The sequence below is a fragment of the Gymnodraco acuticeps genome, unplaced genomic scaffold, assembly GCF_902827175.1.
Source record: "Gymnodraco acuticeps unplaced genomic scaffold, fGymAcu1.1, whole genome shotgun sequence".
NCBI lineage: Eukaryota > Metazoa > Chordata > Actinopteri > Perciformes > Bathydraconidae > Gymnodraco > Gymnodraco acuticeps.
This window is the reverse complement of record NW_022991584.1, coordinates 1000471-1017253: the sequence shown is the minus strand read 5'-3', so window position 1 is coordinate 1017253 and position 16783 is coordinate 1000471. Positions and strand designations below refer to the sequence as shown.

At 41.0% G+C, this 16783-nt stretch overlaps 2 protein-coding genes and 1 pseudogene across 4 annotated transcripts; all 3 read left to right on the top strand.

Moving 5' to 3' along the window:
* Positions 1–4204: 4204 nt before the first annotated feature.
* On the top strand, positions 4205–5356 carry LOC117533787 (annotated as a pseudogene).
* Positions 5357–6748: 1392 nt separating this feature from the next.
* Positions 6749–9458, top strand: LOC117533802 (cathepsin B-like). The gene is made up of 9 exons (XM_034197752.1): positions 6749–6874; positions 6992–7077; positions 7201–7315; positions 7412–7527; positions 7624–7709; positions 8122–8265; positions 8350–8466; positions 9074–9202; positions 9320–9458. The coding sequence occupies exons 1-9, from the start codon at positions 6752–6754 to the stop codon at positions 9394–9396; spliced, it is 993 nt and encodes a 330-aa protein (XP_034053643.1). The 5' UTR covers positions 6749–6751; the 3' UTR covers positions 9397–9458.
* A 714-nt stretch (positions 9459–10172) lies between these two features.
* On the top strand, positions 10173–16231 carry LOC117533750 (phospholipase ABHD3-like). Of its 3 annotated transcripts, none has more exons than XM_034197660.1 (9): positions 10173–10384; positions 11946–12106; positions 12246–12428; positions 12523–12568; positions 13196–13308; positions 13442–13615; positions 13699–13747; positions 13846–14011; positions 14566–16231. In XM_034197660.1, the coding sequence occupies exons 1-9, from the start codon at positions 10382–10384 to the stop codon at positions 14769–14771; spliced, it is 1101 nt and encodes a 366-aa protein (XP_034053551.1). In that variant the 5' UTR covers positions 10173–10381; the 3' UTR covers positions 14772–16231. The 3 variants fall into 3 exon arrangements, with proteins under 3 accessions (XP_034053551.1, XP_034053550.1, XP_034053549.1); XM_034197659.1 differs by having other exon boundaries at positions 10173–10393; XM_034197658.1 differs by having other exon boundaries at positions 10173–10654.
* Positions 16232–16783: the final 552 nt, after the last annotated feature.

Sequence of the window (16783 nt, the reverse complement as noted above, 5' to 3'; positions counted from 1 at the left end):
GCGTATATTTTTTTCCAATATTCACAAAACGCTGTATACATATTGCTATTATAATTGCACACATATTTCAAATAGCCTACCATTAGCCCCGCCCCCAAGAAAGTCAGCCATTTTGAAAAATTGGCCTTTTTCATGCAATTTAAGCACATTCTTGCAAACTCCTCCTAGGGGAATGATCTGAAAAATTCCAATCCAGGACACATTCAGCCCCTATCCAATATGATGCTAAATTGAGAAGAACATTTTTGATAGCTCAATAGTGGAGGTCGTAAGCTAACAGCGAATACACAATTTTTGACGATTTACAGGTCACAAATTACTCCAAATGACTCCAAACTACTCGCGTATACTTCTTCCAATATTCACGAAACGCTGTATACATATTGATATTATGATTGCACAAATATTTCAAATTGCCTTCCATTAGCCCCGCCCCCCAATAAGTCGGCCATTTTGAAAGATGTGCGTTTTTCAGCCATTTTAAGCACATTCTTGCAAACTCCTCCTAGGGGAATGATCGGAAAAATTCAAATCCAGGACACGTTCAGCCCCTATCCAATATGATGCTAAATTGAGAAGAACATTTTTGATAGCTCAATCGTGGAGGTCGTAAGCTAACAGCGAATACACCATTTTTGACGATTTACATGTCGCAAATTGCTCCAAACTGCTCGCATATAGTTTTTCCGATATTCACGAAACGCTGTATACACATTACTATTATGATTGCACACATATTTCAAATTGCCTTCCATTAGCCCCGCCCCCCAGGAAGTCGGCCATTTTCAAAAATGTGCGTTTTTCATGCATTTTAAGCACATTCTTGCAAACTCCTCCTAGGGGAATGATCGGAAAAATTCCAATCCAGGACAAGTTCAGCCCCTATCCAATATGATGTTAAATTGCGAAGAAAATAGTTGCTAGCTCAAACGGGGAGCTCGTAAGCTAACGGAGAATGTACCATTTTTGACGATTTACATGTCACAAATTAATCCAAACTACTACATTTCCATTTTTGGAAACCTTTACAAAGTGACCCCGTAACTCAGAATGACCTGACATTTTGCCCACTTATTCGGGTGGACCTACTCAACATATTATGTCCTCGAACCCCAAAGCTCCACATACTTCATTTTTTTTTAATTAGCATAGCCTAATGTTAAAAACAGTGAAATATTACCTTAAATTTCCATGTTTTCTTTTTCAACGCCAAACTTAGTATACAGCATCAGTGGAGGGTCAAACACATTACCGTAGAAAATGAGCATGTTCAGTAGATAAATATGCCCGTCATTAATCTAAATGCGGGGCTTAGAAAGAAATGCTCATAACTCCTAAACCACACACACACACACCGACTCTGCTGGCGGCAAAATCAATTACAACAGACACCTATACACTCCACAACAGACACCTACTGACTGTACAACACACACATACAGCTCCTAAAGCATATAATGTAGATCAGGCTACAGCCCTTGTATATTTTATTATGTGAAGCACTATATGGTTTCATGAAAAATATCTACTGTTTACTTGTAGATATCTACTAAAGCATACAAATAAAGTGTGTAATGCCTGTTACATATATTATTGATGTTCTCACTGTAAACATCGCGTCACAATGAAAGCGGTTGTATTAAAAAAAAATAGCCTAACATCCAGGGGAGATGTGATTAGTGAGTAAACAAACGGTAAAGCGCAGAAAGTCTGATGCACATTTGATCATCTTGAATAACTTATCACAACGGGAACAGTTTGCAGAGCTGTGCTTCGTTGACAAAAGTCCAGCCATGCGTCACGCCTCTTTTAAACATCACTGTTGGCTAAAATCGACTCCCGAGAACTCATCAGTGTACCCTCGGTTATAGCTCCTCCAGAGATACTCCTTTCTCCTCTAAATCAGTGTATCCTCGGTTATAGCTCCTCCAGAGAGACTCCTCTCTCCTTTCTCCTCTAAATCAGTGTATCCTCGGTTATAGCTCCTCCAGAGAGACTCCTCTCTCCTCTACATCTTTGTACCCTCGGTTATAGCTCCTCCAGAGAGACTCCTCTCTCCTCTGCATCAGTGTACCCTCGGTTATAGCTCCTCCAGAGAGACTCCTCTCTCCTTTCTCCTCTAAATCAGTGTATCCTCGGTTACGGCTCCTCCAGACAGCCTCCTCGATAATCGATCCTCGACGAGCCTTTAGAGAAATTTGTTTTCCTTCGAGACGGCGCGCCGACATCCGTTTTTGGGTCGCTGCCGGAGGACCTGAGAGTCTGGGACGCGAAAATTATAGAAATGAGAAACGGCTCATTTCCCAGGACTCGCGCGCGTCTGCTTGACGCCGGGACGACCGGCTGCCCTCCCCGACAGGCGCACGGACGCGAGGGCCCGCTCATCACTGCGCGCACAAGTGCGACCGCAGTTTTAATTTTTGATTGTTATTTTTGTGCATAAACATGATTCGACATTTTTTTGTCATGGGTACACGTCCGTGGCTGTCTTGGTGAGTAACAGCTTCGCTGGGGCTTTACCGAGTCATTGGGTAAGTGTTTAAAACACCTGTCGTGGCATGCATGAAGACTAGGGTGAGACAAGATAGCTAGTATTGGGTAGGCAGTTAGCTAGGGGAGAGGTATTCCAGAGTGAAACAAAAAAAAAATATATTTTTAGTTGTCTGGGCACCGGGTTCAAGGCAGTTTGCATAATCATGGCTACATTGACAGATTTTGTGAAGTGTCCCAGTGTGGAACTACTAGAAAAATGTACTAAAGACCAACTGTTAAAAATTGCAGAGCATTTTGAGGTAGACGTTCCAAAGCAGGGTCGTAAAGACACCATAGTGACTATGTTACAGGCCCAGTTGATACTGCAAGAAGTTCTGCCAGCAGGGGCTGTCGATGATGGCTCCGAGGAGGAGTTGGCGAAGGCAGATATAAATCCAGAGCGTCAGAGAAGTGCAGGTTTTTCTTTGTTTGACTTTGGTGAAATGACATTTGAACAGAGAAAGGAAATAATGCTGCTGCAGTACCAACAAGACAGTGAACGTGAGGAACGAGCAAGTGCTTGTGAGGACCGGGCTAGCTCGTCACCAGGAGACTGAGATGGAGCGTTTAAGGTTAACTACAGTGGTGCGGGAAGCTGAATTGCAACAAGAGCGTTACAAGTTGGACCTCATCCAAGAGGGTAAGCTTTGTGTCCCCAGCTACTTTTGATATAGCTTATAACTTGAGGTTGTTACCGAAATTCGAGGAGAAGACTGTATTCTTTTTTTGGACTTTTTGAGCGACTTAGCCAAAGACGACAGTGGTCTGATTCAGAGAAAACATTGCTGTTACAGTGTGTGTTAACTGGTAGGGCTCAAGAAGCATTTTCTGCATTAAGTATGGCTGACAGTGAAGATTACTTAAGGGTAAAGACTGCAGTGCTAAAAGCTTATTAGTTGGTGCCTGAGGCCTACTGTCAGCAGTTCAGGAAGCTAAGGAAGTCAGAAGGACAGACCTATGTGGAACTTGTTTGGGAGCTGACGATGAAATTTAATCGATGGGTCACGGCTTCCGAAGTAGTAAATCTTAATGATTTGAGGGAACTGTTCCTTCTTGAACAATTAAAAGATATTCTTCCAGAACGCGTTGCTACGTACCTGAATGAGAATAAGGTTAAAAATGTAACAGACGCCGGGGTGTTAGCTGATGAATACACGTTAACACACAAGATTCATTCAGGGGAGAGATTTGACTGGGGGAGCAGAGATAACTGGTCTGGTGCCCCAGATGTAAAGTAGATCCAAGTACTTGCTACTTTTGTTTGGGTAAAGGACACCAGAAAAAGGAATGCCCAGTACTTGCAAAAACCAAGGGACTCCAAAATGTTCAGTTTCCCAGGCCTGTTGCCCTTGCAGCTTCTCCCCACAAGGTTAGGGATGACGCTATAGCTGCGGTTAAACTCTATACTACCCCGCAACCAGTTGCTGCTGCGGTTTCTAACTACGGACCAGCCCTGCAAGAGGTGAAACCTCGCCCCTCCCAGTTGGCAGATGAAATTGATCCAGGGTATGCCCCTTTCATACGAGAGGGTTATGTGTCTTTGCAAGGAAGTGAAACAAAATTCCTTGTTAAGATACTGAGAGACACAGGTGCTATCGATTCATACATAACTGAGGGTGTTCTTCCATTTTCCTTGGTAACTGACACTGGAAGTGGTGTATTGTTCAAGGGAATGGGGATGCAGTTGTTGTCTGCTCCAAAGCATTGGTTGGTGTTGTCCTGTGATTTACGGCAGGGTGAGGTGGCCATGGGAGTCCGGCCATCTTTGCCTGTTCCGGGAGTGGCAGTCATCCTCGGAAATGACTTGGCTGGTGGCAGAGTGTGGCCTGATGTGCCTCTTTCACCAGTGGTGTCCTCTAAGCCAGTGAGGGGCGAGCTTGCTGACCTTGAGAAGAAGCTGACAAAGGTAGTTCCAGCTTGTGCAGTAACACGAGCCCAGACCTATAAAGCACAAGATAAAAAAGTCATTTCTGAGAATATTGTTTTGGCGCTACCTGTTGTTCCATTGTCTGTCTCTCGTAGTGAATTGGCAAAGAAGCAGCAGGAGGATCCAACTTTGCAGGAGCTTTTGTCCCAGGCTCACCCCAGTTTACCAGTCCCACTGAGGAAAGTCATCACCAAAGAGTCCGGCGTGCAGGTGAATGTCAAAGTGGATAAAACCGTGCAGTGCTTGCTGGGTCCTAAAACGCTGTTCTGCTCAGAGGGAGTGCCCCTGTCAAAGTCCCCCAAGAGCCCGGGGCCGGTTAAAGCAGAGGGGAAGGCCCCGTACTGCACTACACCGGTGAGCCACATGCGCTTCCTGCGGCCTGTGTCAATCTACTCCCCCGTGTTTGACCGCATAATCTCCAGGAAGAAACTCAGCTATGCGGATGAAAGTGAAGGAGAAGCCGACGAATCCGTGGATCACGTTGAGTCAGGGCATGAATGTGAGAAGGGTGACAGTGGCGAAGAGGACACCGGGAAGGACTTCAAGACAACTTTCCACAGGTCTACAAAGGGGTCCAGCTTTCAGTTCCTGGAGCAGAGGTATGGCTTTTTCCACTGCAAGAAATGCAACACCCGGTGGGAGAGTGCGTATGTTTGGTGCATCTCTGGAACCAGTAAGGTGTACTACAAGCAGCTCTGCCGGAAGTGTCAGGTTGGGTTTAACCCCTACAGGGTGGAGCCCATCCTCTGCAAGGACTGCTCTCAGACTACCTGCAACTGTGAGAAGAAGCTGCGGCACATTAACATGAAGAGGCCTCACCGCCAGGACCTGTGTTGTCGCTGAAAGGGCTCGAGGTTGTCCTGCGACGCCACCTACAGCTTCAAATACCTCGTCTGAGCTGCCCTGCATGTTTGCTCGGGTTTGGAAGCTCCCATTCCTCAGCAGACATTCAGTACATGCCACAAATGGAAGTTGACTCTCGTAACGGACTTTAAGATCTTTATATATTCTCCTACCAGAATAAACCACCAAAAGATGGAGATCTTTTGGTGGTTTATTTGAAGCAATCTCGAAAAATCTTTGTTTCCCCTAATTATCCTGGAGCTTAACTTAAACATAAACTATTTTTGTAAGGAAAAATTAAATAAATGTATGTTTCATGTAGTAGCTGTAAGTATAAGCTCTGTTATTTGTTTGGATGTTTCAGTGTCTTGGGGACACTTCTTTTATGGGGGGGGGGTGGTGTGACCCTGTGGTTGTCCACCAATTGGTGCTGCTGTAACCTGTGTGTTTGTTGTAATCAGCAGTGATGGCGCTGATTCCAGGATATAAAAGGGCTGCAGAACAGGCTCTCGGTCTCTCTCAGCTGTCCTGCTCGGTGCAGCAGGACACCGCTCCTTTGTTCTGTTTTATTGTTGTTTGTAACCACTGTGTTGCATAAAATAAATGATTGTTTTGGGCAACTCCGGTGTAGAACTGTTGTCCTTATGTTACAAGCAGAGCCAGCTTGTAACAATATGAGTCAACAATAATGTTAAGTTATAAATGTTCTCTATGGTTGCCAGGTCATCATTTTAAGATCACCTGTCAACCTTTGGAAAGACTTTTATTTCAGTCACATGTTTACTGACGATGCATTTATCACAGACATGTGATTGAATGACTTACTGCTGGTAAAAAGTGAGAGAACTTCAGTTCAGTGTCAGAAAGGATTTGCAGGAGGACGTTGATCAAAAACAACTACAGGTAAATGTTCAAGACCTACAGTATATTTGAGAGATCGTCTTTCTTGTGTTATATTGTGTTTAATTGTTCTCTTTAAAGCTGCTAGATTAATTTGCTTCTGTGACTCCATTTCCATCCTTGTAATTTATTTTTTAATTGATCAAAAACAACAATTTGGTTTAAAATATCAGCACTGCAATATGTGGCAATTCATTAATGCTTCTGAAAAGAACAGAGATGGATGCTAATAATAATAATATAAAAACATTATGTGCTACTATCTTGCATTCTGTAGTTGCCTTGGACTTGTACAGGTACCGCTTCGTCATCTTCAAATTGTACTCACTATTTGTTGAGTTGTTGAATTCATATTTTGAGAAGAAACAACATGAGGTTCCAGGGGTATTACAGGAGAATCCTGATCTAAATTAAATTGGCTTTCCTTGTGATGTTCATGCTGAAATGTTTAATGAACCGCAACTGCTCCCTTTTAAGGAAGAAATATGTTTAAGTAATACAACATTTTTCCTTCTAGGTGATTTTTCAGACTGTCATCTGGTTTGCAGGATGCATCCTCTGTCTCTCCTTTGTGTCGTTGTGACGGTCTCTGTCACCTTGGCACGTCCTCACCGCCCTCATGCCTCCTCAGAGATGGTGGACCTTATTAACAAAGCCAACACCACCTGGACAGTAAGTCAATTCGGGTTATTTTTTCTGATAACTGTCTTTTCAGCACAAAAAAACCTGCTGTCCAAGATTGCTGTGATTTCTTTAATCTCTCATTTAAGTTAATCTCTTTATGTCCAGGCTGGGCAGAACTTCTACAACATTGACATCAGCTATGTGAAGGGACTGTGTGGGACAATACTGAACGGACCCAGGCTGCCAGAGGTGTAAGTTTAATGAGTGTGAGAGGGCACAGATTTATGTGTGTGTGCAATCTCTCACATGCTCAAACAGGTGACAGTCAGCAGGTTAATCTCTGCAGAGATCAGTGATTGTCCTCTCTTCTTCAGGGTTCACAATACTGAAGGCATAAGGCTTCCCGACAGCTTCGACCCGCGCCAGCAGTGGCCTAACTGTCCCACAATCAAACAGATCAGGGACCAGGGATCCTGCGGGTCCTGCTGGGTAAGACAGGCCAACAAAAGGACACAACAGTTCAAGTGCATTTAAGAGCCAACTAGCATATTCTTAAACCAGTAATAAAATGTTCTTTCCCCACAGGCCTTTGGGGCAGTTGAGGCGATATCCGACAGGTTGTGTATCCACAGCAGTGGTCAGGTTTCTTTGGAGATCTCCGCTGAAGATCTGCTCTCCTGCTGTGATGAATGTGGCATGGGGTGAGTATATGAGTAGCAAAACAAGTTAATTCCAGGTCTTTTTAGAGGATATTAAACAACAACGCTCATGGAGTTTTTGTCCTCCTTTGGATGCAGCTGTTTCGGTGGTTATCCAGCTGTTGCGTGGCAGTTCTGGGCGAAAAAAGGGCTTGTGACAGGAGGCCTGTATAACTCCAACGTTGGTAAGCTGTGAACTGAAATGGATATTAAGTATTTTAGAAAATATCCCACAGCATTAGTTCTGATTGGTCTTACGTCTTGAAATCTACTATGAAAAAACGTTTAGCAAACATCTAATGGAAGAACTTTGAAATGTTTTGATCACATGACAAATCACACTTTAATTATTGTGGCAAATTCATGACAAATCTTTTGAAAATTATTTGAAAAATCAAATACTCAATTATATATGGACCCATGGGATAATTGTTCCCAAAATATGGTGAATATACTCATGTGCCCTGACTAAGTAATTAAGACCAGTTTGACTGATTTTGAACTTTATATCCCAGAGAACAAATGAGAAATTAAAAAGATTCAGCTGCAAATGGGTTTAAAGAAAAATCATAATTAAATTGACGGTGTGTTTGACAGGCTGCCGACCCTACAGCATCCCTGCCTGTGAGCATCATGTGAACGGGACCCGTCCTCCGTGTCAGGGAGAACAGGAGACTCCTAAGTGTGTGGAGCAGTGCGCTGATGGATACTCTCCATCCTATCAGAAGGACAAAACCTTTGGTACAGACCCCCAAACAATCAATTTTCCCACTCACAGTATTTTCTCTTTCTACACGGTTTTGTTAACTGTGTCTCCCTCTTCAGGTAAGCACGCATACAGCGTCCCGTCCAAACAGGAGCAGATCATGACCGAGCTGTACAAGAACGGGCCTGTGGAGGCAGCTTTCGCTGTGTATGCAGATTTTCTGCTGTACAAGACTGGTGAGTGAGACTGATTTGACTTTGCCGCTACATTAGCTACAACAAACTGCATGCACACAAACCTCTCCTCTACATACAGCAGCAAACAAGCAGGACAAGTAACCTCAGTATTTATATTTAAAGCAGTTTGACTAAATCTCAGAATGAAAATCAACTTTAAACCTGGTTTATTTTGCGTATTTCATATTTAGTCAGACACATAATTGTCCTGCAATCTATTTTTGCTTTTCGAGTTCCATTTTATAATCATAGTCATACTATAGGATTTTCCTACCTTTTTGTCTCATGACCCCTTAAAACGAAGCATTATGTGACCTCATAATCATTTAAGGCCATAATGTGGACATGTGTGGTCGAAATAAAAAAATTGTTTTCCTTGTCAGATTGTTATATTTGAAGTATTTGCACATTATGTGTTGAGAACAAATATTCAGTATTTCACAAAAAAACAAAACAGATTAAGGTTAGTGTATGTAACTGTCCTACAACATAGACACGTGATTAAAAGCATAGTTTATTCTCTATAAAATCTGAAGTTAAAAAGGAGAGACAATCACTATTGTCTTATAAGTGCTGTGTTATTGCAATGAATGTTCCTCTACTGTAGGTGTGTACCAGCATGTGACAGGAGAGATGCTCGGCGGTCATGCCATTAAGATCCTCGGCTGGGGGGAGGAGAATGGGATGCCCTATTGGCTCGCTGCAAACTCCTGGAACAGTGACTGGGGAGATAAAGGTACCACAGAACCAGGGTTTAAGGACGTCTTGTTTCTTGGTCACACATTCTTTCATTGTCATATAATCATAAAATGTTAAGAAGTGTTAATCATGTTTTTATGTCTTCTTGTTTCAGGTTTCTTCAAGATCAAGCGTGGAAATGATGAGTGTGGCATTGAGTCAGTGGTGGTTGCAGGAATCCCACTCAACTAGATGTTATGTGCTGGTTGTAAAAACAATTATCAAATTAAGTCATTCAAGAAAGATTAAAATAAAGACCTTGTTTTGTAAGAGACTGGTATATTGCATTTAAAGCCAAATATTTGGAGATTTATGTGATCAAATAAAAATAAATATATAAATAATAACTGTGCTTGCTTTGTTATTGTCATGAATAAATGATTATGATTATCTCCAAGTTTTTTTTCTCTACGAACTATACAGTACTTTTTCAGCAATTAAGCAGTTAAGAGTATGCATGACATATTGAGATGTTATTATTTGTTATTGCCTTTGTTTCAACATAGCCAATGTGGACTGAAACAAAGAGGATTAAAGGATTTGTTTCCTGTCGTGGGTGTAAAGAGTCTGAGGCCTGCAGCATAGAAAATAACTCTTACTCTGCTTTCATTTATAAGAAACAGAACGGTAACAATATTTTAAACATTTCAATTCTGTAATGTGCCAAAATAATTAACTTAGTTTATACCACCAGTGTGATAATGATGATTTAAGAACAATAAGTAGCCTCATTAAAAATGGGTAAAACAAGGGCATACGTGTTAAATTAACCTTATCATTTAGTTAACCTTCCTCTGAGATACATTTTAGTTGCATTTCTATAAATCTGTTATTTTTTCCAGTTATTTTCCTGCTCAACACCAGCAGTCCAGTAGGTGGAAGTAGTTCACCAAATTGTCATAGAGCAGACGCCGAAAATCCTAAAGAGAAGTTGGCAGCAGAACTGCATTGTGGGGTTTGTGGTCCGTCTGGTGAAGGCGGACCTTAGCGTTGTGCGGTCGCTGACATTGGAGGAGTCGCTTTAGCTTAACATACGATCTCCTGTTATGGTCTGAGAACCAGGAAGCGGCAGCTGCTGTAGGAAACACCGCTGCAGGTGGATACCCGCTATTTCCCACCCATTAGCGTCAGAGGTGATGGGACGTCCTCGGCTGTAACACATCTATACCGTTAGCTGATGGTGATGAAGGCATGTTGTCGGGCATTAGTGTAACCAACGTTACACGTATCTCTGTCTTTCCGCTGTGTCGGCTTAAGAGTCATTTACCGGTCCATACCGTTAGCTAGCAAGTTAGCTCTCTTCTGAAGCTAACTACTTAAGACAATAGCCATGTTTTTATCTCATTTCGACCTATGGAGAACATATTGGGATTGTCTTTCCAGACCTCACACGGTCCTCATCTGCTCCATTACGGCCGCACTATACTATCTGTGGGGCCGAAAGTGTCAGGTCAGTCACTGGGGTAAAGGTTAGCGGTTATGACTGCACTAAATACACCTTTTCTTTTGGATTTTCCCTCATCCCTTTTCCTATTTCAATATATTGTTTATATTTATTTATTAAATGCTTTTTATACTTTATTTTAGTTTATTGCATATTCCTTTAATTTCTATATTTCATTTTGAGTTTACTCTGTTTTATTTTTTTTGTTTCTTATATAATTACATGTTTGAATATTATTCTGTTTTTATTTTTCTTTGTTATTAATATTCTTATTTTTCTTATTTAATGTTATTTTATTTATCTAGTTTCTTCTCTTTTAAACGTTTTTGTTGATCAGGCAATACACAGCTGAGTGTCTATAAGGTGACATAACTTTCCACAAAAAGTCACCTTAAAGACCCCAGCTACTTCCTAATGTGACTTCCTATGAATATAATGTTACATAATAGTACAGTAGTACATTAGCTAACTGTGTTTTTTTTAAATTGATGGCACTTAAATGTAGATGTAAGTTATGTAAGTTATGAAGCCCTATGTTTCGGTCTGCAACTAATGATTATTTACCATCACTTCAGATTATAACTAAATATAACCTATTTGGCATTATAACTAGCATATTCAAAAATGAATATATTATATAAAAAGCACTTTAAATTAATGGTAAGGAGATTTAACAACATCTGGAACTCTATATTGTAGTTGTCATTTAATAGAACTGTCATTTGAAGCATTCGTTAGTGGTGAAAAACATGGTAATAAATGCGAAATTGAGAAACAACATTTAACATAGTAACATATATAAAACATGTCTTTCAACATATCTATTAACCATTTAATAATGTTTGTTCAAATTAATTATGCGAGTTATGGATTTAAAAAATAAATAGTGTAAGTAGTTAAACTACATCATTACAAATCTTTTTGCCGGTTCTATACATTTTTGATTAATCTGATAATTAACTTTTACATGATCGAAAAAAACTCTGAGCCCAAGGTGATCCCTTGGTACTCCCCAAACCCAAATATATATTTAATTTACAATGATGCAGAATTGAGGAAAACACCAAATATTTACTTTTTAGCAACTGGAACCTGCAAACATTAAAACTACTCCATAGTTTTTTGTGTTTTCCAGGTTTTGTATAACATATGCTGTTTACCACACAACAGACCAATCCTGCTCTTGAAGCTGCACATTTCTCTAATCCCCCGACCCTGTTTTGCATGCACTCTTGTTTGTCACAAGTACTAATTGAAATACTCCTGTGTTTTACTCCTTCACTCATTTCCTTCTCAGACTCCTGCCTTGGTGTCTAGCAAGGCTTTCAGTGCTTTCCTCCACAAGCACTGTCCTGTGGTGTCCGAGCCCTTCATCCCCACTCCTTGGTGCTGGGGGGGCCGCATTCAAACCCTGGTCTGTGCCATCCTCAAGTCCAAACCAACTGTCTGCTATCGCAAGTAGGACAAACCACCTGCACGGGTCCCCTATGTTTAATATGTTACTTTTACCTGATTGACGTAGTCGTCTTGTTATCTTTCTTCCACATCTATATGCAGTGTTTCTATGTGAAATAGTAATCCTCCCTTCCTCCCTCAGTGAGCTGATCCGCACAGTCGATGGTGGTCAGATTTCTCTGGACTGGGTGGACAATCGGGACAGTGCGGAGTACCCAGAATCCTCCATCCGCCCCACAGTACTGATCCTCCCGGGCCTGACAGGAAACAGCAAGGTGTCCTATGTGCGCCATGCTATTAACCAGGCCACCCGGCGCGGCTACAGGTCAGCTCCTCTACTGTCTCCTGCCCTATTGATTACACCTGTGGGCCAAAATCTAAGTGAAATGTAAACACCCTAAAGACATTTTCTTTCTTAGAGTTGTGGTCTTCAACAACAGAGGGCTGGGAGGGGAAGAGTTGTTGGTAAGCACCTGACTACTTAATGAACACTCATTTAATCCTGCTGCTATTTCAAAAAATACCCATATCAACTGATATCAACAGATCCAATGAAAAACCAACAAAGTATTGAAGTGTACCCAAAGCAAAGCCTGAACAAGCTTTGACAGTACTTCTATGCCATAAACCTCCATTGTTGTCTAATAGTTTCTGTCTTTAAACTATACAATGAACCACCCTGTTGAACATGGGCACTAATGTTTCTTTTGTTTGTCAAACATATGCTATCATGCTGCTGTACATTCTCAATCAAGCACAACTTGTGTGTACAAACACTCCCTAATAAAGGCAGTATTAACTTCTGTTTCATTAAAAGTACGATCTGCAATGTCCCAAAAAAAGTAGGAAAACTCATTTTTATTATTTTAGTTTTAAAATTTGAAATATATATCTTTAAATCAGTTCACACACAGTGGAACTTCCAAGTGCTCCATCAAGACATGGAAGTTGGAAATGATTGAGAGACCCGACTCACAGAATTCTTGTTGACAATTAGACAAATATAAAATAATGCCAGCTGTTTTCGCAGTTCAAACACAAAATCTAGCACTTGAACACAGCATGTAACTCTCCTCCTCTTGCTCTCTTCAGACGCCTGTCACCTACTGTGCAGCCAATACATCGGATCTTGAGCGCGTGGTGCTTCATGTCAATGGACTCTACCCACATGCCCCTGTGCTTGGAGCTGGTGTGTCTTTGGGAGGGTGAGTTGGTGCATGCTGTAATATTTGTCCAAAATGTTATTTTATGGTCAAATTGCACTTACCTTTACGACCTTTCCTTGTCTAATTGCTATTGTCCTTTAATTGTATACTTCGCTTCCCTCACCCTGTACAGCATGTTATTATTGAACTACCTGGCCCGAAAGCGCACAGAGTCAGGGATGGTGGCGGGTTTCACCATCTCCGTCCCCTGGAATGCACTGAAGTCCGCCGCCTCGATGGAGGAACCACTAAACTGGCTGCTCTTCAATAAGTACCTCACCAACGGTCTGTGTCAGGCTGTCACCAGGTCAGATACGGTGCAGTTTCACCCATTCCTCGGTGTAGTTTAAATAACTCTGTGTTAAAATAAAAAAAACCTGTTTCTCACAGGCACAGGAAGGTTCTGGAGAAAGTGGTGGACATTGACCATGTGTTGAAAGTAAGACCCGCTTCAAACACAGCGCCAGTTTCTCAATGCTGTTAATGTGTAATGGCAGTTCCTCCTCATATTCATGTCTTGTCTTCCTTCTCTTCTAGGCGCAGACTATCCGTGAGTTTGACGAACGCTTCACCTCTTTGCTGTTTGGTTATAAATCTTGTACGGACTATTACCACGATGCCAGCCCAGACCATAAACTCCCAAACACAGCGGTACCCATCATGTGTCTCAACGCTGCCGATGACCCCTTCTCTCCCCAAGGCGGTGAGTGGGAAACAGGAGAAGAGGGACTATGTGTTTTTTTACTTTGATGCAAGTTTTCACGTAAATACTTAAAAATCAAGATTGTATGATTCTTCAAGTTTCAATACTAAGCACTAATACAAGAATGTATAGATATGTGTACATGTAAAATGTCCATAGATTATGTTTACAAGTTGAGATGCATGACAATGTAATCCAGTAAGTGTTATAAATCGTAGCTAATTAACAAGTCAGTTTTAAATATTACATGTGTAACATCATTATTGATGTATTCATCAACATATGTAACTAAAGTTTTTATGAATTCCGCCAGATGTTATATCTAAGCATTACACACAGTATCTAAAAAAGTGTGTAGGTTGCATTTTTCAATTTATAAAGGGGGCCTTTTTCCTGCTACAAAAGTTGTGTAGTTGCACTTTAAGTTTTTCCCTGCCGTAGTTCATTTTTCAATCCTCCTGCTACAAATAATGCCAAGCATCTAATGTTTCAGCAAAGCTAACTAATCATCAGGGAATACAAAATCACTCATTTTGTATTTCCTGCTCACACAGCCTTCCCGTTGACCACTATCCAGAGCCTGCCTAATGTTGCCATGCTGCTGACGGCCCACGGCGGACACATTGCATTCCTGCAGGGTTTCTTTCCCCGCGGCGAGAGTTACATGGAGCGCCTGTTCGGTCAGTTTGTCCAAGCCGCCTTTGAACACCCTAAAGATATTAAGAAAGCCTGTGGCATCAAAGAGAAGCCGAGCAGCTGATCAACGTTCACCCCGTCTCTCTGTACGCTCTGAACCCGACTCAATCCCAGGATGCCTGCTGGCTGAGAACAATATGAAGCCACTAACATCCTGCAACTGCAATTCACAAAAAATCATGGCTCAGCTTTGCATGCTGTTACCACGTAAATGTTGCGTCTCCTCCATGTTTGCACAGAAAATGACCAACGGTATTGTACAATCATGCTCAACTACCTCCTCGCCCTCTCAGGTTTTCTTCCAATTAGCATTCTAAGAAAGTAAAAAAAAAGTCCTGAGCTGGGTAATGCCTACTTTTATAATAACACACAAACAACTTTATATATTAGTTGAAAAAAATATAAGAATGTAAGCTCTTAAAACCTTAGTTTGCCGTCCCAACTTCACATGGCGCACTGTAGTTAGTGTCAAAAACTAATCGCACAATTAGACATTTAAAGCTTTGATTTTAGGAACGAGATGTTATTTAAATGAAATGAATGTGAAACTATCTATTTGTTTTTCTGCAATTACTACTTTTGTTTTGCAAGACTTGTTATTTTTGAAGTGTGAAACATTCTTTAAATGTTTACTACCCCACACCTCCATGCATACTTTCCATACCATTTTTCATTGCAGTGCATACAAACAAACGAGCTAGCATTCTAGTTTTAAGAACTGTCTCAACCTGAAAACACAGCAGGAGTTAACATCTGCCATGATGGAAAGACTTTTTGATTTTAAAACGAAATGTGAAAGTGTAGAAGTGTTGTATGCTAGTATACACTTCTGCAGTGTGCTTGGTTGCAATGTAAATGATGCAGTATACCAGAAGTGAAGGGGCTGATACCGTGTAAATAGTACTTGAGATAAATGTACCGGTTATCAGAAATGTACTAGCGAGTGCTTTTGAAGTTGTGTGTCCTGTAATCTGCCTTTTGTCTCAAACGCACAATGTTGTTTGGGCGAATGTCTTATCAGGTCGGACACTTTGAGTCCACATGATCTGATGTGAAGTTTACAGGAGGTAATTAGTTCGGAATTTAATCACTAATTTGAATATTTTGTACATGATAGTAAGTATGCCTGTGTGTAGAAACATGTATAGGGTTTTAATTTATTATCTGTGTGTACAGTAATACCAACACTATTTCATAATACCAATATTAAGGTATTATTTATGATTCATGTTATTTTTATCAGTTCTTTAGATCAACATGTGACTAAAGATTATAGCAGAATTTGTTCCTATTGCTGTTATTTTGTGGTTATTTGCTCAATATGATGTTCACCACATTCACTTGCCTTTTAATTGCTGTGCATTTTATTTTTAATGGACGAATGTGTTTTGTTTTCTATGAGCTGTAACTACAAGCATTTTGTTTGCATATTGATAAAGATTGTCACCTGAAGGAACTGTGGGCATTATGAACAATACATTTTTGTTTATTGAATTCAATTTGAATTAAACAATGATAATAGTACACATGTTGATCTCTTTTGGTGTTGTATCTCCTTTTTAGGAGTGATGAAGATTAAATGAACTCATTCTCATTAGTGGTTGTGGTCAACAGCAACACACAACCCAACAATGGTCTGTTTTAAATAACACAACCACCATGTTGGTCCTATTGGAAACATGTCAAACTCACTGCCTATCAGAGGTCCCTCGGGTCCCACAGCTGAAACCAGAGGAGCTTTTATCTGGGATCAGTGGGGTCGTTAATGTAGTTGATTTACCAGAGTATTAATAATTAACTCGGAACAATAAAGGCCCACGCCCTCTGTCACAATGCTAACCCTTCAGCCTAATTTAGATTCATTTAATGACGCTGCAGCCTGGAAAACATCCAGTGTCATTCCCCCTGTGGAAAATAAGGAGCCTGATGGAGTTCACACTTCTTACTCGGGCAGATGTAATCAGCGTTGTCCTGGTTGCACTCCGCTTTGATCGTTTCCCTGTGACTCTCAAAGGAAACGGCTCATATTGTAAAGGATTTGGCTTTTGTGGACATTTTTATCGATTTACAAAAGTA